The sequence below is a fragment of the Alternaria metachromatica genome (assembly GCF_023757995.1).
Source record: "Alternaria metachromatica strain BMP 0045 chromosome Unknown scaffold_7, whole genome shotgun sequence".
Classification (NCBI taxonomy): domain Eukaryota; kingdom Fungi; phylum Ascomycota; class Dothideomycetes; order Pleosporales; family Pleosporaceae; genus Alternaria; species Alternaria metachromatica.
This window is the reverse complement of record NW_026055498.1, coordinates 639,383-666,202: the sequence shown is the minus strand read 5'-3', so window position 1 is coordinate 666,202 and position 26,820 is coordinate 639,383. Positions and strand designations below refer to the sequence as shown.

General features: G+C 52.6%; 7 protein-coding genes across 7 annotated transcripts; 4 read left to right on the top strand and 3 right to left on the bottom strand.

Moving 5' to 3' along the window:
* Nucleotides 1–2,886: 2,886 nt before the first annotated feature.
* Nucleotides 2,887–4,220, bottom strand: J4E83_004221 (uncharacterized protein; the record flags this gene model as incomplete). The annotated part of the gene is made up of 2 exons (XM_049331151.1): nt 2,887–3,782; nt 3,836–4,220. 2 exons carry the CDS (start codon nt 4,218–4,220, stop codon nt 2,887–2,889), a joined length of 1,281 nt encoding a protein of 426 aa, XP_049189697.1.
* A 1,707-nt stretch (nt 4,221–5,927) lies between these two features.
* Nucleotides 5,928–8,335, top strand: J4E83_004220 (uncharacterized protein; the record flags this gene model as incomplete). The annotated part of the gene is made up of 3 exons (XM_049331150.1): nt 5,928–5,983; nt 6,050–6,564; nt 6,630–8,335. The coding sequence occupies 3 exons, from the start codon at nt 5,928–5,930 to the stop codon at nt 8,333–8,335; spliced, it is 2,277 nt and encodes a 758-aa protein (XP_049189696.1).
* A 323-nt stretch (nt 8,336–8,658) lies between these two features.
* Nucleotides 8,659–14,162, bottom strand: J4E83_004219 (uncharacterized protein; the record flags this gene model as incomplete). Its single annotated transcript, XM_049331149.1, has 3 exons — nt 8,659–9,963; nt 10,012–13,641; nt 13,803–14,162. The coding sequence occupies 3 exons, from the start codon at nt 14,160–14,162 to the stop codon at nt 8,659–8,661; spliced, it is 5,295 nt and encodes a 1,764-aa protein (XP_049189695.1).
* Nucleotides 14,163–15,088: 926 nt separating this feature from the next.
* J4E83_004218 (uncharacterized protein) lies at nt 15,089–16,615 on the top strand (the record flags this gene model as incomplete). The annotated part of the gene is made up of 3 exons (XM_049331148.1): nt 15,089–15,214; nt 15,283–16,005; nt 16,052–16,615. 3 exons carry the CDS (start codon nt 15,089–15,091, stop codon nt 16,613–16,615), a joined length of 1,413 nt encoding a protein of 470 aa, XP_049189694.1.
* Nucleotides 16,616–18,002: 1,387 nt separating this feature from the next.
* J4E83_004217 (uncharacterized protein) lies at nt 18,003–19,018 on the top strand (the record flags this gene model as incomplete). The annotated part of the gene is made up of 4 exons (XM_049331147.1): nt 18,003–18,051; nt 18,108–18,454; nt 18,542–18,732; nt 18,820–19,018. 4 exons carry the CDS (start codon nt 18,003–18,005, stop codon nt 19,016–19,018), a joined length of 786 nt encoding a protein of 261 aa, XP_049189693.1.
* Nucleotides 19,019–21,787: 2,769 nt separating this feature from the next.
* On the top strand, nt 21,788–22,516 carry J4E83_004216 (uncharacterized protein; the record flags this gene model as incomplete). Its single annotated transcript, XM_049331146.1, has 1 exon — nt 21,788–22,516. The coding sequence occupies one exon, from the start codon at nt 21,788–21,790 to the stop codon at nt 22,514–22,516; it is 729 nt and encodes a 242-aa protein (XP_049189692.1).
* A 215-nt stretch (nt 22,517–22,731) lies between these two features.
* On the bottom strand, nt 22,732–24,621 carry J4E83_004215 (uncharacterized protein; the record flags this gene model as incomplete). The annotated part of the gene is made up of 2 exons (XM_049331145.1): nt 22,732–24,553; nt 24,617–24,621. The coding sequence occupies 2 exons, from the start codon at nt 24,619–24,621 to the stop codon at nt 22,732–22,734; spliced, it is 1,827 nt and encodes a 608-aa protein (XP_049189691.1).
* Nucleotides 24,622–26,820: the final 2,199 nt, after the last annotated feature.

Sequence of the window (26,820 nt, the reverse complement as noted above, 5' to 3'; positions counted from 1 at the left end):
AAATCCAGCACAAGCATAAAGCTGTTGACGGCCCTTGTATTCTCACACACCTTGCGCGCATGAGACATCTGGAAGAGTTTACGTCTTGACTAGAAACATAAGCCGACAAAAACGTCTAGCCAATCACGAAGCTGTCTATCGCGTTTTGCGCAGCCGGGGGCTTTGGAAGATAGAGCACACGCTCGAACACACGTGCTCTTTATATCTGGATACGAGGACCCATCCAAGAAATTGCAGCCCTTGCGCTACTGTGCTGTTCACCGGCTGCGCCATGACATGACGTTTGTAGGCTTCTTTTTTCTGCCCTGGTTCTGACCTGCATCTATTGGTGGTGAGCCGATTGTCATCCTACAGCTTGTATTCTTCCTATAGGCCCGTAGGGTCAAGCCCTCTGGAATAAGGCAGACTCGGCTAATGACACATTGATAAGAGACCTGCCTCAGTCGAGAAAGCTACTTTCAACGATTGTTACATCAACCTTCAGCCTAGGCTCCATCATTTTGAAACACCCGACTACCATTTGCCATGACTCTCGTCTTCAGGGCCGCCAAATCGACTGATGCATCGCTACAAAACGTTCAGGTTGGCCCTGCCGACATGCTCGCGACTGTTTCAGCGGCCTACTCAGCCTGGGGCTTCCTGAAAGGCTTGCACGGGGTGAAAACCCTGCTGGAGTTCCGCAAGGATCCGTTGAAAGTTGAGTGGATGGAGATTTTTGATGTCAAGTTGCAATTATCGCCACTCTCTGGATTGGTCTTCACCTGTAATGGCCAATTTTACGTAGGTGGTGAGAAAATTGAAGAGTCGTTCGACGGCGACCGGGTAACGCAGCTCATTGGCCTTACGATCTGTGCTTTGGCTCACGAATGTGGAGGACCGACCGCAATAGAGCTTTTCATGAAATGCCTAGGTCCTGCCCTTTTTAAAGAGGGGTTGATGCGGGATGGGATACACGGCCAGCTGGTGGAGAATCTCCGAAGAATACTCAACGAAGGCGCAGCCAGAGGCCTACCGCAACGATTCGTCACGGCGATCGAGACCCTCGGTGTCCCTACGGGCGATCGAAAAAAACTGCGCCACCTCATACATGCCGACGATGGATCTGAGATTGGGCTGGTTGGTGGGCTCTTGGTGTGGATCGCGTCTCGAGACCGGGAAGCGTATCTGACGCGCAGCAGCCTCGTCACTCGTGTTGCTACACTCCTGAGAGCTGTAGGCTATAACATCGGTGAGGTGAGAACATGGGATGGGGAAGGAGAGCAACCATTGGGTGACAAAGAGCTGGTCCTCGTCTTAGGTGGACACGTGGAAACTGATAAGTTGAGGCTGAGTGACGATGAGCTTCCAAACGGTCAGCAAATCCATCACTACAGAAATAATACTGTGGGAGCACTGTTCTGTACAACATTGGAAACACAGTCAGGTCTCATCCCGGAAGTTCTGCAGTCTCGTTTCGAGGACGTCTATCAATACATCCAGGATCACTTGAGTTTCGTATGGAAGAGCGGGTTTGTTAAAAGCAGTCATTCTACCAACATGGGTCAGGTACAAGCTTGTCCAGTCTGGAAGAAACCGAAATTCGCAGCCACTCCTTCTGCGATACGGCTTGCCGCTTTCCATTTCCCAACAGCAGCGGAATGGCTAGCGCCTTGTTACGAGAAGATCGCGGGCTCCGAGGACTGGGTCATCATCCTGGATCAAAAGCAGCGCTCGAGTATTGGATGGGAAACAGGCTTTCCACCTGCGTTGATCAACTTTCGCATCATTTCAGCTTCTATTGTCATATCGGTTGCCAGCAGATTAGCCCCAGAAGACTTTGAGAGCCTGCGCCACTCCATGAACATTGCTCTTGATACACCAGATTGGATAGCATCAATGAGCTCAATCATCGATAATGGCCTGCATCCAGGTCATGAGTCCCAACCAAGCAGTCTTGGATTTCCATTGTGGAAAGCCGTACAAATTTTAGCCGTGGTCCATGCAGCGTCAAGCCCAGATTGGGTGGATCAAGAAGCAGATGTCGACATACGACGCGTCATCGGCTGGAGGACTGGTGCGTACGCAGTGTTGCCGAGCCTATTTTTTGAAATGGCTCCTACCGAAAAGGCAATCGGTATTCGTTGTCTCGACCAGTTTTGGGCAAACGCAGTTGTCCGCTCCCAAGGCTCGGTTCACACTCAAGATAATACCGTAATGTACGGACTGTCCGTTGAGGCTGCATCTTCCGGTTCAAACGTTCCAGACACTGAGTCAAGCTTTCCCCTTGTGAACACCGGCGGCGGCGAATGCCACTTTGGCCCCGCCGTCACTCGTCCAGCTGATAGGCTTCTCTACCTCAGCCTGGAAAAGCCGGCGAGACTACCGCTACATGACATAGCATTCTGCGGTCGTATCAATGGCGATTCTGTTGGGATAGTTTCAGTGCTTTCGATCATCCAAACGATTATCGTCAGCTTAGAAGCTTCAAAGCAGTGTCCTGGGCATGACAGAACTGTAACCCAGTCGGTGTACAACGTTCACACCTCGAACTGGTGTCAAAATCGAAACCGAAAGCCATGTTGGAAAGGTATGTCGACTGTGATATCAGCGCAGGAGCATCCTCTATGGGCAATCTTTCTCGCTGGTCATTCCGGATGGGGTATGTCTGGACGCATTTCTTTCGGTTGTTTTGATTGTGCTACAGAGCAGGGCCAAAACAACTCTTTCATCGTAGGGTATACATAGTCATCACTCAGTTTTAGTATGACTCACTCAACGGACGGTGATGCAGTATTCGGTGTCTATTTGTCCATGTACTGTATAGTAGGTCTGGAAACGCGAAGTTCGTAAATGCGTGTGTTTCGTAGACTATTCTTCCTAAGGAGAAATTAATATGAGCTCCGCAGACTACGCGCCCAGAGCAGGAATCATCTTGAGGGTTGCAAACTCTCCAAGCACCTCCCTAATAGCGTCGTTCGAATCGACAAATCCATGCCATCCCATCTTCCGCGCCTTGTTCATCGTGAGATCCAGAGAAGAGCCCATTAGTCCTCCGTCCGTAAAGCCAAAGATGCGGTCGATATCCATATTTTGAAGCTTGTCTACCTTGAGACCATGTTTAGAAATGATCTCCTCCCATGCGTTTTGTACCTTCTCTTGCTTTGCCCAATCCGTCAGCGTGAACCGCACGCGGAGCTTTGCTGGTGGCCCAAAACCTCGCGGAGGCGGATCGTGCTTTGTGGTAATGACCGTGTAGGCACTGTCGTCCAGGCTGGGAGTCTCATAGCCAATGCCATACCAACCCGCGTACTTTGGCCAGAAATTACCCCACGTAAAGGTCGTACCGTCCATAGTATTGAACTTTTCGTTCTTCGCCCCATCGTCAAGCACAGCCCATTGCTCCATATACGCATTCATCTTGCTGCTCGACATGCATCTGTTCGCCTCCCATGCTTGCAGGTCAGTTGGGAACTCGAGCTTCTCGCCTAGGTGTTTCTGTACACTTGCGTAGACGCCCAGCGGAAAAACAAGATTCATTGCGGCGTCTGGCACAGCGCCGAGGATGCCCGCTGGCATGCATACGTTCCAATCGATACCCTGCTTTTTGCAAAAGTCCCAGAGGAAGTCTTCTTGGGGGTAGTAGAAGTTGGGTTCCAGAGTGACGCGTGGTGCTGTTTCTTCCTGGGGAGTAGCTGCAGGGCCGAGGTGGATACCGTAGTTCTTCGCGCCGGTCTGGAGCATGATGCGCTTTGGCTTGATGTTGGCTATGAGGAGAGCTTCACAGAAGTTCTTGAGAAGGGCGGCTGCGGTAGGTCAGTTTCGTAAAATGGGAAGTTATAGATCAACTATTACGTACTGTTCACCTTGCACATCTCCTCGGCGTCGCTCCACAAGCCACCACCCTCCTTCGGCTTGACTTGAACGTACGAGTAGAAGAAGACGTAGTCAGCCTTGACACCCTTATCCTTCAACACTTTCGCGATATCTTCTGAGTCCTGTAGAAAGTCGAGAGGTATGTGCTCGGCATTCTTCGGTAGTCCATCTGGAATCGCGGGTGGTCGCCTTGACAAACAGTAGATCTTCGTCCATCGCTCGGGATCCTGCGCTAGCACACGCAGCATGTAGTTACCAGAGATACCATTTGCGCCGGTTATAATGGCTGTAAGTCCTTTCAATGACGAGGGGTATACAGGTAGGCCGTGGAAGATGCCTTTGCTTTCGACCAGCTGCTGATTGGACATGTTGGATGAAGCAGTGTAGAGGAAATGTGATGGGAAATAGAAAGGATGATGCTCGGTCGCACAACAGTAAGATAGATGTTATTCTCCTGATGGGGCATGTTCGACAAATTGATGTCCACCTGTACAACCTCGGATCATGACGTATTGCGGGGAAGTGCAGCAAGATCGATCTCGATAGCAGCAATGCAGCACAACATACGGGTGGATACATGTATGACACATGCGATTCTCCAGCCGAACAACGCATGCTTCTGTCACAATTTTCGCGTAGTGTACGCAAATCTTACGATTATCTGTAGGGCTGTCGTAATTGTGATAGCGCGTCTAGTCGCGTCGAGACAACGCTCTGCGTTTGATCAGCGATCTTATAACAAAAGATACACGCTCCCATGCTGCTGATATGATAGCGACATGTGATACCGTACAATAAATGATAGACATTGTCTCTCCAGTCGTCGTGGGTGGCTGGAAGATGGACTGGAGCGCGTACGTAGGTACGCGTTTGGGTCGGAGCCTTAGCGCGGCGCTAAGCAGGGCCGATTGCCACGCCTGCTACGCGACATTACACCTACAACACCAGACCTCTTGCCACAACGACGCCCGATATTGACGCGATTTGAATCCATCTCTTGAAAGTATACATCACAATATATCTATCAGCGCTGTTTGATGCGGCTTGCTTCCTCATTCCTCAGCCTCCTAACACCCGCGTTCCAGCCAAACGAACGCTCGCAGTTCATCACATTTCCAAAAGGGTGATCCACGGAGTCTAATGTTTGGAATAACCTGTCCCCTTTTGTACACCAGATACTATTCTTCATCTCTGTTGGAATATTAGGGTACTCTAGCACTGGAGGCCAGCTCCTGGTTCAACCTACCTCTCGGGATCTTTATATTGCGACGAAGTGCTCGTTCGCAATAGCAGTAACTTCTCGCATCTCTGGCGGAAATCTTCCATGATACCAAGTTTGACCCAGGACATCATTCAGCTTTCCCAATACAGCCAGTCTGGGGAACGGCGTGGCTCAAAAGGTCTGGCAGTCGCGCCTGGTGAATACTGCCGCTTGCACTTCATAAAGCATTACGACAATCCCTAGCGCCATGCCCCAAGCAACTACCTGGCCGCATAACACTTCCGGTGTGAACACAGGTCAACATAAGCACGGTAAAACCATGGAAAAGGACATATCAAAGCTTGTAGCCGTTCCTAATATCGCTTTCAGGCCAAAAGAGCAGCAAGTCTCACCGACGGACCAAGGTATACCAGAAACTTCCCGGAACAATGATACCTCCGAGAGTGACCCAGCTGACATTGCATGGGATTATGATGTATACGCCGCGCCTTTCATTCCGCCAGGTCTTCAAGCAATCAACACCGAAGTGGCTACCATCATCAACACAAGACCTAGACATTGGATCGACTTTGAGAATTACGTACATACATTCACCGGAACAAGCTTTATACCGCCACCCTACGCGGAAACTGAAGATCACACAGTCAGATCAGCAGCGGATTTTCCTACGTCGCTCAATGAGTCCACCTATCTGCAACACTTCGACATATCGGCCGCCATAGAGCGTGTAGCGAAGGAGAAAGAAAACGAATCATACGCGATGTATCAAGTCCCGCTCTGGCAATACCATCCAATGGGAGACTTGTGGTGCCTGCTAGTTCCAGGACTAAGAGAAGATAACCCACACATTGAAATGGGCGATGTGCTTCAGATACGTCAACTGTATGTTAACGAAACAGGGGCCTTAACGTTGATGCCAAACTATGTGGATGATTACCAATTCGGATACATGGGATCTCCTTCAATAGCCTTCAGGCCCTGGACAGGCGTACAGCACAATGCCGCAGTCTTCGGTGTCAACCGTGCGCAAGAAACAGTCTATATCAAAGCAGATGGCCTATGTCCACCGGTATCGCCCATGCGCATGTTCGCTAATGTCATCATTCCACTGAAGTTCAACATCCTCCAAAGCCGGCGAAAAGCTTTGGCACACCTCAGCTCCGAGCTGAGACTCGTCGGCTTCTCCCCACGGACATATGGCTACCCATCCTCGAACGACAGGCTAAATCATTTTGGCGAATCGCCTGGTGTCAAATATGCCACACTTAACGCCGACGCCACGAGAGTCGCATCCCACGATTCTCATAACGATTGGAGTCTCAGAATCCTGTTTCCCGATGAAACTCATGGCGAAGTTCAAACTACACTGCGCAAAGTTCCCCATCGCAAGCTTTTCGATCGCGCTGTCAACTACGAACAAGCGCATGCTGTCAACGACATATGTACTAACATATATGGGACTGTGCCTTACTTGATCAGTGGACCGCCAGGTAAGGGAACAACTGTACGAATCGCATCTACGACATACACTAACTTGTTATCTCAACCTTAACAGGCACGGGAAAGACAAAGACGCTTGTGGAGACGGCAATGCAACTGTTAAACACTACAGATGTCGCACACATGCTAATATGCGCTCCATCAGAGGCAGCGGCGGATACACTGGCACTCAGGCTCAAGGAATATCTCGCACGAAAGGAGCTATTTCGACTTAACCGACCAGGAAGGGCCGATAACGAGGTACCACGGGAGCTATTGCAGTACTGCCATATCGAGAACGACATGTTCTGTCTACCACCATTCCGGGAGCTCATGGCTTTCAACATCGTAGTAACCTCTTGTCAAGACGCGGCGATACTGGCAGACGCAAGATTGACCAACAACGATCTCTGGACTATACAAAGGAATATGTCATCAGCTTTCAACCCAGACGACCAAATCCCCAATCCGAAGCTACATTGGAGCGCCTTACTTATAGACGAGGCAGCTCAAGCTACTGAACTAGACGTTTTGCCTGCCATTAGCGTTGTATGCCCACCATTCACGTATCCGACCACGTCGACCCAACCACGCGTAGTGATGGCAGGAGATGAAAAGCAGCTGGGGCCACGAATTGCATCCCGTAACCTTCTCGTACGCAGGTCCTTGTTCGCCCGGCTTTTTCAACGACCGCTATACGAGAACCACCCTCTCTCGCGCTCAAAGATCAAGCCATCATCCGGCTCACCAGTACTGAAGCGATCAATGTTACCGATCACATACCCACCATTCACATTACTAGTCCGAAACTACCGTTCCCACCCTGCCATCCTCAGCGTACCAAGCGCTCTCTTCTACAACAATACCCTGATCCCAGAGGCTCCTCTATCAACCACCCCACTCCAACAATCCGATCTCTGGCGCGGCCGCAAGTGGCCCGTCCTCTTCATCCCGCACACCGGCCTCGACGAAATCGAACGTGACAACGGCGGCTGGTACAACATCTCCGAAGCGCGCATCGCCTGCAACATCGTCCAAACCCTCCACCGCTATTCCTCCGTCAAGCAATCAGACATATGCATCATGTCGCCCTTCGCCGCGCAAGTCAAACTCCTGCGTTCAATGATCCGTTCATCCGAGTATGGCAGAGGCGCAGGACTGTGGGACGTCAACATCGGTCCCTTGGAAGCTTTCCAAGGTCTCGAGAAACGGGTCGTTGTGCTATGTACAACACGAGCACGGAAGAGGTTTTTGGCTAAAGACGAAAAGGCCGGCTTGGGTATCGTGGGTGGAGGTAGGAAGATGAATGTCGCGCTCACGCGAGCAAAAGAAGCGCTGTTCGTTATTGGTAACGTTGAGGTCTTGGAGCAAAATCAGCATTGGCGGCAGTGGTTGGCGTTTTGTTGGCGGAACGGGTTGGTTAGTGATGAGAAGGGGGGTTGGGATGGGGGTTCATTGGGAGGCGATGGAGACGAGGTTAAGATTGGGGTTCTGGAGAAGGCGTTGATTGCTAAGGAAGAGCAGGGGAAGCAGAGGGGGAAGGTGTTAGGTGCTGGGGCGGGGACGCAGGATGTCGGCGAGTATGATGCTTGGGTTGAGAGTTTGAGGGAGACGCTTGGGGAGGGGGATGAGGAGGAGGGAGAGGGACTGGGGGAGGAGGGTTATGAGGAAGGCGAGGAGGGAGACGTTGTACATGCTCATGATACTATCGCTGGCGCTGAGGAAGGAGAGCTTGTGACGAGGACTGGCACTCTGGTGTCCAGCCTTGACAACGATGCCTAGGGTTTGGAGCGAGAACCCGCCTACTCAGGAGGAGTAAGAGAGTGGGCAATTGTAGAGGGATTCACACTCATGATTGTGGTATTGCATATGGAGATCTGTATGATAAGCACAAATTGTTGGCAAGCGACACATGTCTAATACCGTATAATTTTGATGTATGAACGACGTTCTGACGTTCATTACGGGGTATCGATGTGACTAGCAAACATGCTCCAATCCCTCAAAAACCAAGCATAAACCCCATGCATGATTTCCATACGCCAAACTACCTTGCCATGCCAAAACGCCTTTTCCGGCCCTGTCTCTCAAGACGCACCCAGCCTCTAGCCCTGGAACAAGAAGCCCCTCAGCGCATTCTCAACCTGCTGATCGTCATATCCTTGACCTTGCAGCTGTTGAACCATCTGCTGCTGCTGAGCCATACGTTGTGCTTGCTGCATAACACCATTCGCACCACCATACACCCCTTCCATCTGTGCCTGAGGCGCGAACTGGGCGTAAGAACGAGACGGATCATTCGAAGAACCTCCAGACATAGACATAGGCGGGCCCACAGAACCCGAGCCAGAACCAGCGCCAGAACCTGCACCATTCACACTCCCACTCATACTACCCGGCGGCCTGTTATACGCGTTCTTAGGCGGACGACCCATACCAGAGTAAGTAGGTGGGGGAACAGGCTGGCCCTTAGCCAGCGCCGCCTTCTCCCTATCCCTCTTCTTCTGCTGTACGAGCGTGCCCTTGACACCACGAAGATACTTCATCGCCGCATCGACGAGTTCTTTCTTTTCGGGCGAGTTCTTAAGCGCCTCGAGCATCTCCCGGACTTGGGTTTCGGATTTGATGTGTGGGCAGGTGCGCGAGTGGCCGAAATGGGCTAGGCCGCAGAGGTTGCAATGTTCGACGCCGGCGGCTTTGAGTTCGCAGGCGCCTTGAGGGTGGTTCTTGTGGCAGGCGGGGCAAATGCGGTTGCCGAAGGAGCCGTAGGTTGGTTCGAGGGGGTTACGGATGGGGATGGTGGCGCGCTCGAAGGGTTTGACTGTCACTTCGTTAGTCTTTGGGGCTTGTGGCGATGACTCTGGTGGTGGTGTGGAGAGGTCGATGAAGGCGGCTGGTGGATGGGGTGACGACGCCTGGTCTGAGGAAGTGGCTGGATGACTCCGACCATCACTGCTCAGATGTGTCGAGAGCTCAAGTCTCATTCGAGTACCACCTTTGGGTGGCACAATCTTTACCGGCTTCAATGGCGACCTGACAGCTCTTACACCACCCTTCTTAGGCGTAGTTTGTACAGGAACAGGTGCAGTGGGGGACTTTGACGAAGGAACTTGAGACGCACCTGCGCCATTCTGCTTGTACAGCGAAGAGCTGGCGTTGTTTGTTGTACTGCGATGGCGAACGTGACCCAGCTCCTTGGCGGCATCAACGTCCTCATGACCAGGCTCAGGCTCGCTTTCGTCTTCAGACTCGGCCTGGAAGTCAGTATCGCTTTCGGAACCTGTCTTGGCTTTGCGCTTCCTGCTCGGCTTTTTGATTGGTGAAGGCGGTAATGCGGATTCCTCGCGTCGATCGTCTCCCGCGGCGGATGCTGCATCGGCATCTTTTGGATCTATCACGTAATCGACAGTCTGCACGATGTTAGTAATTATAGTAATGGAGGATAAGACATTGCGTACTTGTTTAGCCCGCCGTCCTCGACCCATAGCCTCCGCCTTTGCAAGTGCTTCAGCGGCTGCGGCGGCTTGTCGTTCCTTCAAGATCTTGTCCCAGACACCCGGATCTGGAGCAACCTCCTCGTCTACCGTGTCGAAATCGTCTTGTAATGCGCCTTTCTCGTTGACCCAGATACGGGCAAAGCCAAACTGAGATTCCGCGGAGTCATCGTCACCAGTCTTTGTATTCTCGATCTGGCTACGATCGAGTAGCTTGTCGATGGAGGCATCGTCGTACCGGATGTCGTGGTCGGCATCGTCGTCTTTGAAGAGTTCCGCCGCGCCATGCTTGAGTATCGACTCGACGTCCTCGTCCTCGGGATCATCTCGGTCCAGATCCTGAACAACGACCTTGTCAAGGGCCATCTTCTTCTTACCCATTTGCATGATCTTCTCTTCTACAGACGCTCGAGTAGCCAGCTGAAGACACAGCACCTTCTTCTTCTGACCGATACGATGAGCTCGAGCAATGGCTTGAAGATCTTGATGAGGATTCCAATCAGGATCGAGTATGATGACGGTGTCAGCGGTTGCAAGATTGATGCCTACACCACCAGCACGTGTGGATAGAAGGAAGGCGAATAGCGGCGAGTCGGGTGCGTTGAACTGGTCGATGCGCTTCTGCTTCTCGAGAGAGCCCATGGTACCGTCTAAGCGCTGGTACGGGAGCTGCATACCGTCCAAAAAGTCTTCGATGATGTTGAGCATGTCGAGGAACTGACTGAAGATGAGCACGCGATGACCGCGTTCCTGAAGCTTCGGAAGCAAGGTCTCGAGAAGAGAGAGCTTGGCAGAAGCCTCGACGAGATTGCGATGAGAGACAGCGGCGACTTCGCTTCGCTCTTCAATCTCCCTGCTATAGACGAACGGATGGCAAAGACACTTACGTAGCTGCATAAGAATATTGCTCAAGTTGGCACGTTCCTGCTGCTTCAGCTGCTTGTCGGAGGTGAAGAGAGCTTTGAGTAGTTCCGGGCTCTTGGACAAGATAGACTTGTAAACTTGCTTCTGCAGATGGCTCATGGAGATGGGGAGAATGATCTGACCCAAAGGCGGCAGGAAAGTCAGGACCTTGGCCTTAGTACGTCGCAGAATGAAGGGCCGGATCTGGTCATGAAGCTCTCGGATATTGTCCGCTGTCATCTCAGCGTACTGCTCCTCAAGCGCGGCAGCATCGATGGTGTCGTCGAGGAAGTGCAGCAAGTTGAAGAGCTCACGGGCGTTATTCTGCAGCGGCGTACCAGTCAACAAAAGACGGAACGGCGCGCGAACTGCTGTGAGAGCTGTATACAACTGGGACTTGTCGTTCTTCAAGCGCTGGCCTTCGTCAACGACGAGACCTGCCCAGCTAACACCCCTGAAGAACCTCCTGCAGTTGTCATCGGCGGCAGCGTCGTAGGAGGTTACGACGATGTGGCATCGCAAGTCTTTTGTCTTCTCGGGATACATCTCGTACTGGTAGGCCATCTCACGAGCTTTGGCGGACCCGAAGTAAGCCACCACGCGAAGAGACGGCGCCCACTGCTTGATCTCTCGTCGCCAATTGGCACATGTCGAGTTGGGGACTACAATCAGGAAGGGGAAGCAGTTGTGCTCTTGGATGAGGGTCGCCATAAAGGCAATGACTTGAATCGTCTTTCCGAGACCCATCTCGTCGGCGAGGATGGCGTTCTTCTGGTCGTACCACTTGTAGTAAAGCCAGTTGAGACCCTCCAGCTGATACTTCATCAGCTCACCACCAACAAGGTTATCAGGCTGTTTCTCTCGCTCAAGTTTGGCGAATGATGTGCTGCGAGCCTTTTCAATGCGTCCTTTGAGTGGTCCTTGCTTGGGAATCTTGACGTAGCGGCCGGCCACCCAGTCGTTGTAAGCAGTGACAAAGTCAAGCCACCTGTCACCGTCTTCTGGGGTTGGTACGCTCTCCCATACTGTATCTTCGTAGCCGAGTCCTTTGTACTTGATGAGCGCCTTGTCAACTTCCTTGATACGAGCTTTGTCAATCTCTTCACTACGGACTTCGACATAGCTCGTGTACTTGATATCGAGGACGATATCGATACGAAGGTACTCCTCGGGGATGGCGTCTTCGGTCCGCATTTTCGGTCCGTCCTCGCGCTTAAAGAAGGCCTTGCGCTGGACTGCAGCCGTGACACCCCAAGTCCAGGCTCCGGAGTGCCATGCAGATCGGAAGTAGGACTCGTTCTCCCACTTGATCAAGTACTGCTTATCGTCTTCGCAAACGAGTTCACATGGTGTCCCCGGACGGTATGTCTCAACATCCGACGGGCGCCAAGCGATGATACCGCCTACCTTCTGATCGAAAGTCTCGTCGCACTCTTTGCAGAGCCATTTGCCAGAGTATTCGCGGAAACGCTCATCTGCCATCTCCTCGTCGTCGCGATTGACGTCCATAGCGTACTGCGACATGGGTGGTAGATGATGGTAATGCCAGGCACGAGAGCACTTAGTGCAGCGGAACATGACATTGTTGGGATCGTTGACAAGCTCAGAAGGTACGTCGACGACTGGATCATGGCCGTCGTTTTCTTCGCGCTCCTTCATTTCCTGCTGTGTGGTTTTGCGACGTCTAAAGGGTCGACAGGAAGGACCCGAGATAGCGCAATCCTGACATCTGGATAGATCAGGAGCAGTTGCGTCTTTCTTCTTGTAGAAGTTGATGCACCTCTTGCATTGTAGAACGAACTCCTCGTCTCCAATCTTGGTGACTAGATGATCGCGCGTGGAGCGGTTGCCCAAGCAGTTCTTGTGGTAAGCCAGTGAGCAACCTTGGCAGTAGACCAGAGGCGCAACATTGGGGCCATCGAAGCAAACTTCGCAACCCCCGGCGTGTCGCGCACGAAAAGGGTCACTTCGAGGTAGATTCGGAAACACTTCTCGGACGACTGAGACCTTCTGTGCAGCCACTTTCGGAGCCGAGTCGGATCGATAGACGTCGTTGATACCCGCTTCTTGCATGTTGTTTGTGGCACGTGTTGCTCGATCAGATTGTCGGACTCCCGCTCGGGGTATCTTCTCAGGCTTTGCAGCACGCAGAGGACGTCCCTTGCGTTTGCGACCTGGTAGTAGATCTGAACGGAGGATATCCGAGGCGCTGGACTCGTCTGTGGTTCCATCTTCCGATTCTTCGTCATCGTCTTCGTTGTCGTTGGCGTTTGTTCGAGTCGGCTGTCTTGTTGAACGTCGTGTGGGTTGTTGTACGCCTTTGCGACGCCGACCCTTCCGCTTCTTGCCGGCGTCTTCGGAGTCTTCATCACTTGTGGAGAGCGCAATGAGATCGCTGTTCTCTGAGCGACCTCTTGTTGGACGTCCTCGTCGGGCTGCGCGCCTCAAGCCTTGTGAGCGGCCATTGCGACGACCTGGTGAATCGGAGGCAAGCTCGTCTTGATCGTCGTCTTCGGAAGAAGAGATGGGGAAGTTCGAGATATCCACAAAGCCCTCGTGATCAGCCTTGCCTGCGCGATTACGAAGTCTCATGTCGTCGTCGCTACCGGTCGCGTTTGGATCGTCGTCGGGTTGGAAGGTTTGTAGTGCCTCTGGGCCACCGTTGAGTTCGAGGAGCTCTTCGAAGGTAATCTATAGACACTTAGTAAGATACTTCGAGTAGATAGTTGTAGAGAAGAAGGACTCCAAGCAGAGGTGGTGCTCATATAGCGGGACCAACTGCACCCGGCGCGAGGGCTGCCTTTACCGGTGATAGTAAGGGAATTTGAGACATCCAAGATATAATCACTCACCTGTTTGACGCGGTCACCTGACAGCCTGACCTCGTAAACCATCTCGCCCTTCTTCCCAGAGAACTCGCGCAGGATCTTCTCCACTTCATCTTGAGGTTCATAGTACCTGTACTCCGTCTTCTTGACTTTCGCTGAGGGTATTCGAACGCATACCGCCCGCCGCTTGCGAGGAGGGGTATCGATATGCATAGTGAACTCTTCGTCCATATCGTCTGGCATTGACATTGTAGCGGGGGAATCAGACGCTTCCCTTGTAGGCGCGGGGCGGGGAGTACTCAGGGCCGCGTTTGCCTTGGGCCCTGGTGGCGGCTTCTTCTTGAACGCCGCCATAAGCGCCGCGCCATCTTCGTCGCTACTCATCTTGCGGTCTGCGATGCGTTCGTCTAGTGTGGTGCGTGATTGCGGGACGGCTCTTTTGGCAAGGGATCTATGTCGACAGCATCTGATGGGCCCGACTCGGTCGAGGGGTGCAGAAATCAATTAGGACAAGGTTCGATATCCTTGGCAGATACAATGTACAGCTTTGAAATGCGGGATGAGTGGGGAATGGGGATGCAGGCGCGCTGCTGTACCGTGGTTTCCGTCGCGTCTCGGTGAACGATGATAGCGCCCAAACGCCAGACGCGTGACTTCGCGTCCCGCGCTTGTCGTCTTAGTGCGAACGCCTGGCTTGGCAATCAGGAACTTTTTGTCGCAGCGCAAAAGCGCTGGTTACAAGTTAAGTCTCGAATTCCACCACGACTGCCAAATTGACCTTGTTATGGTTTATTCTTGCCTAACTAGTAGCACGCTACTGCGATCACGCCAATTGGTCACCCCACGCACCTTCCTCCGCTACAAATCAATTACTGCCGCCATCGAGAGGGGCAGGCAGGGTGGACCAGATCGACCCTTCCGACCGCGGACACGAAACGACCGCAACGACGAAAGAGATGAACCGGTGAAGAATCGCCGTGTGACTCGCCGTGAGGCACGGTTCGAGAAATTTGGTCCTCCTCGTGACGATCCAGAACCAAGATTCGGTGATCGCTCGACTGTAGCACCTCGCAGTAGCAGATTCGGACGTATACCCCGCGATGACGATGCGCCGAGTCGGTTCAAGGAAGAGCGACCGAGCGGCTTTGGAAGAGATCGATCGAGTGGTTTTGGAAGAGAACGATCAAGTGATCTGGGAAGAGAACGACAAGGCGGGTTTCAACGAGAGCGACAAAGCAGCTTTGGAAGAGATGCGCGCGGAACGGGAGTCGAGCAGGGCTCGCACCGCCCCAGCGAGGCACAAAAAGAATATGAGAGACAGTATGGCGAGAAAAAACGATCTCCGCACAGGCTGGATCCAGAGGGGAGACGAAACGGGGATATACACCCACAAAGAACTTTCCGACGCTATGATGATGGCGATAGGCCCCGGCCGCGTATGACAAATGATCGCAGCGACTTACGGAAACATAGGACAAATGATCGCAACGACTCACGGAAACAGAGACCTGAGAGAAACTGGAGGGACGACAGGGCGCCTTCATACACGCCCCGCACTCGCGATGTAGCTGACGAAGGTGTCACTGAAGCTCGATCCTCCCAAAGGGGTGATGATGCCACATCATACAGTCCGCGAGCTCGGGATGAAAACGATCGTTCTTTCGAACCGCGATTCTCTCAAAGACCGGATTCGAAGGGCGCCAGAAGAGAACGCCATGGCCGAGAGTCTTCTGATCCCGATTCCGCGACGAGAAGTAGCACGGAGACACAAAAACCTTCCGTCCGAGGACCAGAGTCACTCCCTTACACGACTGCCGCTTCAGAGTTCGTATACGGGTATGGGAGCGTGGTAGCTGCGATCAAGGCGAACCGGCGTAAATTCTACAACCTCTATGTACACTCACGAGGTGCGAGTAGAGAAGGCCTCATATCTCGGATCAGATCGCACAAGCTATTCCCAATCACACAAGAAGTTGGAGATGAGTATATGCGCGCTCTGGACAAAGCAAGTAGTGGTCGACCACACAACGGGGTGATTCTCGAGGCATCACCTCTGCCCGTCCCTCCCATTACCGAGCTGAAGACGGCTTCTCTTGAGGATGAGAGCTTCAGGGTCACACTTGATAGCCAAAGCGCTGAAGACGTGCTCGTCAACGGCAAGCAAGAGCCGTACTCGTACAAGTCGGGAGGGTGGAGACACCCACTGATCCTCTACGTGGACGGAGTAGTAAATACAACAATACCGTCTATAAGATGATAGCTAACAAAGACAGGTCGATGAAGGCAATCTTGGGGCTATTGCACGCTCAGCCTATGTCCTGGGTGCGGACGCCATCATCACGCCGACCCACCATACCGCAAACTGGAGCCACATCGCGGTCAAGGCCTCGGCCGGTGCCGCTGAAGCCATTCCGCTGTTCAAGGTCGGAGACCCAACCGACTTCCTAAAAAAGAGCGCGGGTGCAGGGTGGTGCATCTACGCGAGCGACGCCATTCCGCCTGCGCCCCCAAGTCTCTCTTCAACCGAAGACGCACCCGAGCCTGGATCCAACAAAGTAGTTTACACTATTTCGCAGGGCAGGAAACGTCTTCCCGCCGACCACAGCCCAGTTGCCGAGCACCCCACAATCCTCATGATGGGTGCTGAGGGCACTGGATTGAAGACCAGTCTGGTCAACCTGGCGAGATACAAGGTCGGAATCCCCCATGGCCGCGAGGCCAACGAGGTCGGAGTCGACAGTTTGAATGTCAGCGTTGCGGCGTCGATACTCTGCTACGAGATGCTGCAGAAGCCGAGGACACAGCCTGAGCGCAACCCCGAGAACGTTGTCTTCTAGACCACTACCCATTCGAGGAATATGTCCTCTGTACTATATGTATACTTTCAAAGCTCCATTGTAAGCTTGCAGGCTGGACATGCCATCCTTAGACGGGCAGTTGGTCCAATAGCCTTCAACGACGTGCGTCGTTATCAATTCGCTCTCTCCTCCGTGCGAGGCATGCGCCGTTGCAGCACTAATCGTCCAATGACAGATGCAGGCCAATATGGTAGCTGCATGATGCTGCAGTGCGGAGTGCATCCACTAGGTCCTTGCCTACTACCTAGCTCAGCGCCTCTTATCACCGAGGCCTCCCTAGCCTAGCAAGAATAGCTGTATAGCGACATCAATCGTGAGGCTTAAAGCGGTGAGGCAAATCTCAAATGGCCATTGCTGTACTCGCATCCAGCCGGTACTGCGATTTACCATTGCAATATCGCATCTGCCCCACGTGTTTGCTACAGTTCGCATACCGGTGGGCTGACGCTGATCGGTGGTGTGGCTGGTGTGCGTGACCAGATCCTTATCAGTGTATGCAACTGCCAATCCATCATCCCATCCAAAAATGCCTCGTACCTGTGACACGCAAAGACTTGGAGTCGGAGGATACTGGGAAGTTCACAAGACTTGACAAAAGTTTAAGTTTCAAGGAAGTAGCAGAGCCTAGGATCATGCCATGTCCATCACGACATGATCGGCGATCGGAGCATGGCGCAAAGCTCAACATGGGATTTGACACCGCTTTTCCGAAATGCGATGCAGTGTTTGCGCCATCCGAAGCGATGAATCCTTCGCGCTCGCTTGGTGAAGGGGACATGTCGTATAACGTATATACGTGAAATGAGAATGTGAACACCGTGACACTGGCTATACCCACAACGCGCTATGCGCTATCAGTAGGTGGTGTCGAGGAAAAGTCCTAGCGGTGAAGTGAAGCTAGGGGCGCGTGGGGAAAGGCGTCCAAGCGCCCCTGTCGTCATGGAGCACACGCCTCGCCATACCACGATCCTCCCCCTCCTAGCGCGATTCCAGACGGGAGAGCAGCGTTTTTCACACCCACCCATCAGCCAACTCGCACCCATATCATGGTGTCGCTCTGACCCCGTGTAGCCCCGGCTGAATCCGTCCTCCCCGCACCTGCGCCTGCTCTCAGTCACCTGGCGACTGTTTATCTATTCGCTCGGTCGCGCCTGCCAACCCACCCTTTGTACTCAACCGCCGCCTAGAGTTAGAGCCTCTCCGTCCTGCACGCACGCACGCTGCAACTGCACGCCTCACACCTAATCGCGCATCCCGCCGCATCATAAACCCCGCAACTCCTCCCTTTGCGCCACCGTCTCGATTCGACAAAAGTCTCGAGGCGAAACTTCTCACCACCCGCTGAGACAGTAATTACACATCCACCATGACGCGAAGAATTGTATATGGCGTGGGCCTCATCCTCACACTGGCCTGTAAGAGACGATGATAATGCCGCTACAAAGGAAAATGAGACTGACTGACTGCGCAGGCACCATCATGACCATCGCCAGTATCTCGATGCCGCGATGGGTCAGCTACAGCCCCGACGGCAAGCGCGAATACTCGTACGGCCTCCACAGTCGCTGCTCCGCCGTCACGGGCACCTGTGTCCCCTTCCCCAAGATGAGTGACTGCACAAAGGACCCGTCCTTCTGCAACATGTGGCGGACAGTCGGTTTCCTGACCTCCTTCGGCGTCGTCGTCGAGCTCTGCGCCATCGTCTCCTTCATCGTCATCATCTCAGGCGGAGTCCAGCGCCGCGCCGCGGGCTGGCAGGTAGCCGTTGGCGTCCTCTCCTTCAGCGCCATCGTCCAGTGCGCCGGCATGGCCATAGTGGTACGTGTCTTTCCCCGCGTTTTCCCTGCTTCTGCAGGGTCCCATGCCCATCGCAGAAGCAAAGCATGCTAACAGTCACACGCCCAGGCCTTCCTCTTCGACCACGACGAGCGCTTCTGGTCCGGCTGGCATCTCGACCTCTCCTGGACCCTCTGCACCGCCAGCTGGACCATCCTCTTCCTCACCTCCGTCGCCATCGCCGTATCCGCCTTCTACCTCCCCGTCGAGGGCGACTACGAGCTCATCCCAGAAGAATACTACGGTCCGCCAGACGATCGGTAAGGGCACACATACATCTACATCCACATCGCACATTGCGTATCTCGCTGCTGTGCAAGAAGAATCGTTTTAATTTGGGTGTGTAGGCTTCTTTCGCGCATCTCGGCTTGGGACAACGGCTTCAAAGGCCCTGACTCGGGCATGCAGTATAGTTACCAGCGCGATCAGGATAGCATGAGCGATGTTGTTAGTATTGCGGCGAGTAGCATTGCGCCTAGTGATCGCATGAGGAGAGGAAGCAGTATTGCGCCTAGTAATCGGAGGGAGAGTGATGCGAGGAGATAGGTGGATTACGAACGACGGTTTATATGCATAATGTGGTGGGACTAGGATGGGGGAGTCGGAGGCATATCTTTATCACTTTGGGCGACAGTTTGTCTGGTCTGTGTGTTGCGCTTTTTTGCGAGCTTTGTCTTGTTTTGTTTGAGTATTTGTTTTTTTTTTGGTCTACGATACCCTACTGCCATCCACCGGTGGTTGGGCACATATCTTCTCAGCTAGTCTGGATATCAAAATGTTATAAAATCTTTAACTGAGATGATACTCCCCCTTAGCTACTCGCAACGACGCCCAGAGCTCGTTGGTACAGCTACGTGTCCAACTACCTGTCGAGTGTGAGACTCAGGTTTAGTGGATTGCGATCACAATTCATTCTGAAATCTTAGCTTAATAACTCAAGTTACACTACAATTATGTGCTGCTGCCATCTTTCAGAGGGAGAGATAGAAGAATGAAACTTCGCCCTTGTATTTGTTGGTAAATGTATTAGCGCGCTGAACTGCGCCCACAACGCGGCAGATCTCCTCAATAACCCATTCAAGAATTGAAGCTGAATGTAACTCCTTAGAGATTCAGTGGTTAAAACTAAGATGTGAAGTTTGTTGCTCTAAGAACTTGTCCAAAAGCATAGAAAGAGCTAAAACCTGCGGAGAAAGAAAAATAAATGGAGTACCGATGCGTACCGTAAGCATTATGCTTCAACTTTCTTTAATACAAGTTCGAGTTTGGCGTACAGATCTCCGTAGGCCTTGATTGAATCTATCCTTCCCCACGGACGTATTGCAGCACATCGTGCTAGCCAATTGAAAGGATACTCCTCACGGATGACGAGACCTTGAGTATTCTTAGCAAGCTCAATCTCGCTTTTGTCGAAGTGAAAATACCAGTGTAGACACGCGTACCACAGCCCCAGAGAATGTGAAAGTAAAATCCCGGAAGGCGAACAGCTAAACTTGATCTCTGCGTGTATGTCTTGATTGTCTTGGGAAAAGCGTGTCATTAGCTCAACACACTTGGACGTTACAACACTATGCGCTTGTGCTTCGTCTACACAAAAGTTGATATCCGTGCATCGATTTCGATCGAGAAGAAAGTCACGTAAGGAGGGATGATGAAGGCGGACTGTTCGATTCTCATCTTCCGGCAGATCAAGGATTGCATGCAAGTCTTGGACGATCCGTTCGATGCCTTCTCTGCCCACGCCCAGCAGCTCACCCAGCGCTTGCACACTGAGAGGTACATGCAGGACTGTCAGGGTTCCGAGCACGAGTCTCAGCATCTTGCAATGATCTTCTTTCTCTTCTGCGGTGTATTCAGGAGAGAGTGAGTCTCGCAGAACGGTAAGGTATAAGTTGTCGAGATGTTTTTCGGGCTCCATCGGACGGTCATCATCCTTCATGATCGACTTCAATCTCCGCTCCGCAAATCGTCTTCCTTTTTGGATGAATCTACACGCTGTCGCCGCCCAGACGAAAAGACCACTGGCCTTCTCTGTCATCGTTGCAATGACCCTAGCACCGGGCCAATTCGCAGTTAGGTATTGTTGTTTACCGATAGTCTTTAGATTGTGGCTCAGGAAGAGCGCTATGTCAGCATTGACTATGTTGGGCGCTATGCGATGTAGCACGTAGCGCTGGAGCAGCGTGCTCGACATGTGGTCAAAAGACTCAAAACCATGTCGAATCGGTACTTCAGGTCTGCTCGTTACAAGTATTCGGAGTCGTAGTCCGTCCAGGTCCCGAGCTTCAGCCAACAGCTCAATGATTCTTCCGATGTCGTCGCCGTTATCGCACTCGTCCAGCGCATCAACAACTAGGATGACAGAACTGGCGTCGATTGTAAGGGCTGGTGCAAATGAAAAGTCAAGGACAAGGTGGCGCCACTGGTCGCGCAACGAAAGACTCGAGATATTAGGGAACTTCTTAAGTACATCAGCTAAATGCTGATGTATTCCTGGGACATGACTCGCAAGCTGGACGGCGATGCTGGTTACGAATTTGCCCGCATGACTAACATCGCCGCCGCCTTTGGAGAAGAAGAAGCTGGCCCCTAGGCGTCTTTGATCGTTGAGCCTGCGAGCCACAGTCCGCGCGATTGTCGACTTTCCCGTACCAGCGAGTCCACTCAACCAGTACAAACATCGTTCGTCTTGTGCATCTGTCCAATCGTATATCGCTTCTAAGAGGGCGGTTCGTGTCGAGGGGAGGCAGAAAGGCTCGTGCTGCCTGATGTACGCGTTGAACGGCGCCTCGACGGCGTGCGGCAATCGCTTGAGCTTGTCGGCCGAGGTTTGACTGTTCCTCCGTCAGCAACCCTGGACTTATCTTCCATCCCGAAGCAGTGCGCATACTTCACAACTGTTTGGCCATGGTTATGATACGCCCCCGTTTGGATGGCAAGCCTCCCACCGTCGTTATTGAAGCTGCAAGGCTGAGCGGGTGTATGTGGATCCATGGCTGCTAAGTAGCAAGGGCGAAGATGTGCGACATGTCACAGGAGAAGCAAGGCAGTGCAAGGGGATAGGGCAACGGATGTCGGCTTAGGGAAAGTATTGTGCGCATGGCAGGACTGAGGCAGCCACAGAGAGATTCTGCGAGGCAGACTTCTGGACGGCTGAAGGCTCATGCAGCCGATGGCGCCACACGCAGCGGTTCAGCCTTCCGCGTGAGCAACAACGAAAACGCGAGCGTTCCCGCATTATCGCGATCTATCAAACATTCCTTTCGTGGGCTTTCTTCTTATATCAGCATCCTCGTCTTTTCGCTGACTCTCACCATGGAACCAGCTGGTCTTGCATTTGGGATCGTGGCCCTTGCAAGCACCTTCAACAACGCCATAGACTGCTTCGAATACATCCGACTTGGACGTGCTTTCGGCACTAATTTCCAAACTAGCCTACTCAAGCTGGATAATGCAAGACTGCGACTTTCGCGTTGGGGCGAATCTGTTGGTTTGGACAGCGACTTCAGCAACGCTCACAATGTCAGGCTAGCAACAGGACCGCCGGGAGATGTAGCCGCAGCCGAAAGAGTACTGTCACAGATACTGGATCTGTTCGCAAACGCTGAGGGTATTTCGACTAAGTACAAAAACCGGGCAGGAGAAGTCGAGTGGAACCTTGCGACTTTAGACTCAGCCACAGACATGGAGCCTGTAGGTCAATTGCTACACGAAAGAATGCGCTCTCTATCCATCAAACGCCAGAATAGTACACCGTTACGGCAAAAGGTGCAGTGGGCACTTTACGAAGAGAAGCATTTCAAGAGGTTGATCGAAGATATCACGGATCTCGTCAGCGATCTCGTGCAATTGTTCCCCGCAGCATGCGAAGAACAGCGTAGACTGTGCAGAACAGAAGTGTCGGAGATCAGCTCCAGAGACTGTCTCCGTGCATTGAAAGAGATTGCGGCATTGCAAGACAAGGAACTCAACCGAGCTGTTATCGAGACTTTGCAGTCAGAGGCGAGTAACTTCATGCCAATGCGAACATCGGGCCAACACTGACATCGGAAACAGGATAACAGGAATGCGACGTTCAACAACTACGATTCTAAGATTGGTCAGCAAGTGGGTTGGACACATGTCTCTGGTAGTCAGGTGTTCAATGTTTCGTAGCGAGCTCCATAGTTCACGTGGAATGGGACGCGCTCCGTCTCTAAGCCCAGTAGTTCATCTTGTTAAGTCTTTTACGCTCTCTCGTGTTGTGAATCGTGGCGATGTCAGACAAGAACAACCTCCCTAATCTCCTCCTCATTCCGCATGATCTCCCCATCCATGTGATCGAGTAGAAAGCAGTCTCCGATGAAATGATAAGCATTCCTATCATCGTGCTCTCCCTCTGCCTTCCGCAATACAACCGGCACTCGCATCCCCATCAAAGCGCAAACCTCATCCCCAGGCCTTACACCAGGATAAGCCAATCCCATGTTCCCCTTGTCCGTGATGTAAAAGCAGCGATCCTCCGCGGCCACTATAACCGGCGACAGATACGTTGAGTGAAACGGAAAGACGTCAGGCTCCGAATCCAGAAACTCTTGCCAGTCTTGGAGACTAGGCAGATCCTCATCTGTACTGCGGCGCCATGAGGAACCTTCTTTCATCGAGTGCAGCGTTGCGCATAGTGTGCGTTGGAAAGGCTTTCGGATGATCGCTTCGTTGGTGCAGGATAGCACTTGCATGGCCAGTTGGTGCCAATGTCTCATGTTGGCCATCATCGCCCTCGGACCAGATTTAAGAGTGTGTGGTGTGCTCACATGACGAATGACATCTGCTTCCCGTGCTTTGACATGCAGCTCACCGTTGTCGGTTGAGATGAATGTGCCCACTGATTCTCCACTGCATTGGTACATTCCGGCAAGGCTAAGCCTGTGGCGCTCATACATGGGGTCGGTGGGCATACTAGCAAGATCGCGAACCCAAGATGGTCTGCCGTTGCCATTCGGCCCAAACCCATTGCCTTGCAGAACAGCTGAAACATCAGCAGTGTGATCTAGCATCAGTCGGTATACATCCGTCCAGGTCTCCGCTAAGGGTTCCGTGTAGTCCGGTTTGTAGTTGTCGAACATCCGCGGTGGTGCTAGCGCTAGGAAGGAAAAGACTTTGTCGCGGGGGTCATGACACTGTCGCTTCGAGAAGGAGAGTAGCGTTTCTTTGAATGGCATCACTCCGTCGATAGTGGATGTATGACCAGGTATAGTGGCAATGCTGCCGTGGTAATACTCTCGGAACCAATTGATCGTCTCATGCTCGTACATGAAAGCATCAATGACTTTGATCTTAAGCCAATGTTTCTTTGTTTCTAGAGTCTCAGGTAGGCAGCAGTAACTGACTCGCGTGTCTTGGTTTCGGATCGCTTGTGCGAAGCTGTTCCAGGTCGTATGGTAGGTCCCGTACCAGAGGATGGTGGATTTGGGTAGGATGACTTCTTGGACGGTCCAAGATCGCTGCCACCATGGGCTGCTTATCATGAGATCGAAGGCGATTCGGTCGTTGGTGAACTCTTCGCTAGGCTTTCCATCTTGCTCATCAAGAATGCCGGGAAGAGTGTGCCAGTGCTTTCCTTCTGCCATATGCTCGATCCAGGCGAAAGGGGCTGTTCCTGGTGGTAAAGAATCTGATATTGTACCAAGCCAAATGTGCACGACGGAACATCTGGAATAGATGTCCCCCATCATGGCCACCTGTTGCGATTTCTCGTTCAGGTCGGCTTGGTTTATGCATATGGCATCCGCCCAGAGTGTGAGGGTCTCGCTTGAGGCTCTGATGTGACAGAGGAAGTCGAAGAGGTTCGTCGTAATCTGTACTTCCCGGCCGTCTATATCGATCGGTACCGTCTTGTTGGGATCACCCCATACATAAGAGACGCATGCAAAAGTGCCAGCCGCACTTGCGAGATCCTTCACGCTCAGTGATGCTGTTATGCGCCCAGTGCTTGACGGGTGGAGATGTAATAACCGGATTTCCCGTCGACTGGCGTCTAGCAGTATTCCTTGATACTTGAATAGATTGTGAGTGTCCATCTTTGATGGCAATAGGTTCAAGCTTGAACGAGGTGAAGGACGTGGATTATCGGAAAGCGATAGACCTATGTCGTCATCTATTCACTTCATCTCTTCAGCTTTAAGTGGCTCGAAGTCCTCCGAAGTAGTTGTAGGCTCTTTCTCTTTTAGGAAGTTGGTAGGACTGCATTTGACCTCCTTGCACGTGACATCGTGGGGCGAGGGATGAATAAGCATTCTGTTGGTCGTGCTCGTGTCTGTCGATACGCGAGACCCATAACTGCCGAAATAGAGTCGAGGGGAAGGTGCGACGTCGACGCACGCTGTTGGTCTGGATGTTTTCCAGCATTCCAGTGTTTACGCTGCGATTGCGAAATTCATGGCAGAGCGACTGGCCGTGGGCATCTCTCAGGGCGCGTTTTGCTGAGGCCGCTAAGGCTGTTGTGCCCAAGTCTTGAGTCCAGCCACCTGGGCAGATTCGAAGGAAGGCGGGAAGCTAGGCGAGGCCTTGGCATGCAGGCGCCTTGCCGACGACGACAGGTACACAGCCTCCACTGATCTCATACGATTCCACGAATGACGGTAAAATCCAGGCTGACGAGTTGGGTTGCATGTTGCGATCAAGCTGAAACACGTGCTGTGTTTGAGTACCTAGCCTGCATCCTGCACTTCGTCCGAAAGGATTTGGGGTTGCTTCGCCTCCTTATCTTCCTAGGCCTGCAGCTTTGTATTGACTACATCATACAGCTCCGCGGACCCGGCGATATACCACGTCACACGCATGCATCTGCGTCTCATTGGCTGCAGTCAAATGTAAGTGTAAGGCGAACAATCGGATGCCGCTATGATGAGCGATGGGGCTACTACCTCGCCTCAACCTCAACGGAGGGGCTCACAATGGGGGAAGAAACACGTTTGATGTTTGACTTCGGGGTGTCCAAGAACGCCAGGGAATTGCGCCCCCCCAATCTAGATGCGACGACCACGGCGGTTGAGCTCCATTGAGGTACAATGTTTGCTTCTGCCGCGTTGCATCATACGCAAAGTCTTACCTCGTTGAGTGAGACCCGGTACGGATACCCGCGACAGCTGTGGAATGACCTCGATTGAAGAGCTCAAGACCATCAGGAAGTAGCGTTATGCGGAAGCCGTTCAAATAGAGGGAATGCTCGACGAGTGCATCATAGATGCACTCTTCCCAAGGGCTTGGAAAGCTTCTGCATACCGCGTGAACGCCGGTCAGGCGTACCTCTACAACGTGTAGCTTGCGTAACCGACGTGGCTGCGCCGTCCATCAATGGTCAAGGCGAGATCATACACCGTTCTTGTGAGGCATGGGAGGGGACGAAACGATACCCGGATATCTGTGCAATCATACACCCGCCGCGATATGGCGTTGAAGCGGTGCGCTGCCGTTACGATGCGCTTAGTATACTCCTACACTAGAATCCCCAACGGTATTCCACCGATTATTCAGCAATCTTACCAGCGGATTAGAAGATTGACCAGGTTCATTACCGCAGCACGGCGCGACACAGGCGAAATCTGGCCGAAAGCACCGTCTTGGGTACTCTGGCTGCAACGGCCCTACACCGACGATCCCGTCAGACTTTTCAGGAAAGAAATGCGGACAATCTTATTAAACGTTGCTCCTTCTAGGCATGCACATGCCTGTGTTCCTACCAGATTAGTTTGCTCGTGTACCTGTACTATGGTTCCGTCGGTGCCGGATAGTTCCAAGGTTTGATCGAAACATTCCGAAGAACGATCGGACTGCGCATGAGAAGTTTTCTGTTACTGCGACAGCATGTCTTGCTGTAAGTTTCCAGACCGTAAGCTTTGCGTTTTTAATTTGGCGTCGTTAGGCGCCCCGAAATAGCGGATTGTACCTAAGTAGGCGTGGCGCGAGTGCTGCTAGCCCGGCTATTCTGGGCAAACGAGCGAAAGATCAAACGCGATACGAGCCTCGCATCAATTTCTTCATTTTCGGACGGTTATACAAGGCGTCCAAGGGCGCATCCAAGGAGGAAGTATTTGCGCATTGCACCGAGGCTACTCTGCTTGTGCAGTCTTGGTTAGGTCAGCGTTCGGCCCGTTATGTTCACGATACTCGACGGGCAAGTCCCCAGACGTACAGGGCTGAGCTGGTCTTACTGCGCCGACAAGGGGGCGGGGGCGATCATCTCCGCTGCATGCTTAGCAGCTAATCAAACTATCGCATTCTCGCCAAGCTTTGCTTGTCAAGCCTGTCAGCGTTCGCAAGGGTCTGGACAGCGCAAGATATGCCGGGGTGTCCGCGACTCATGGTAG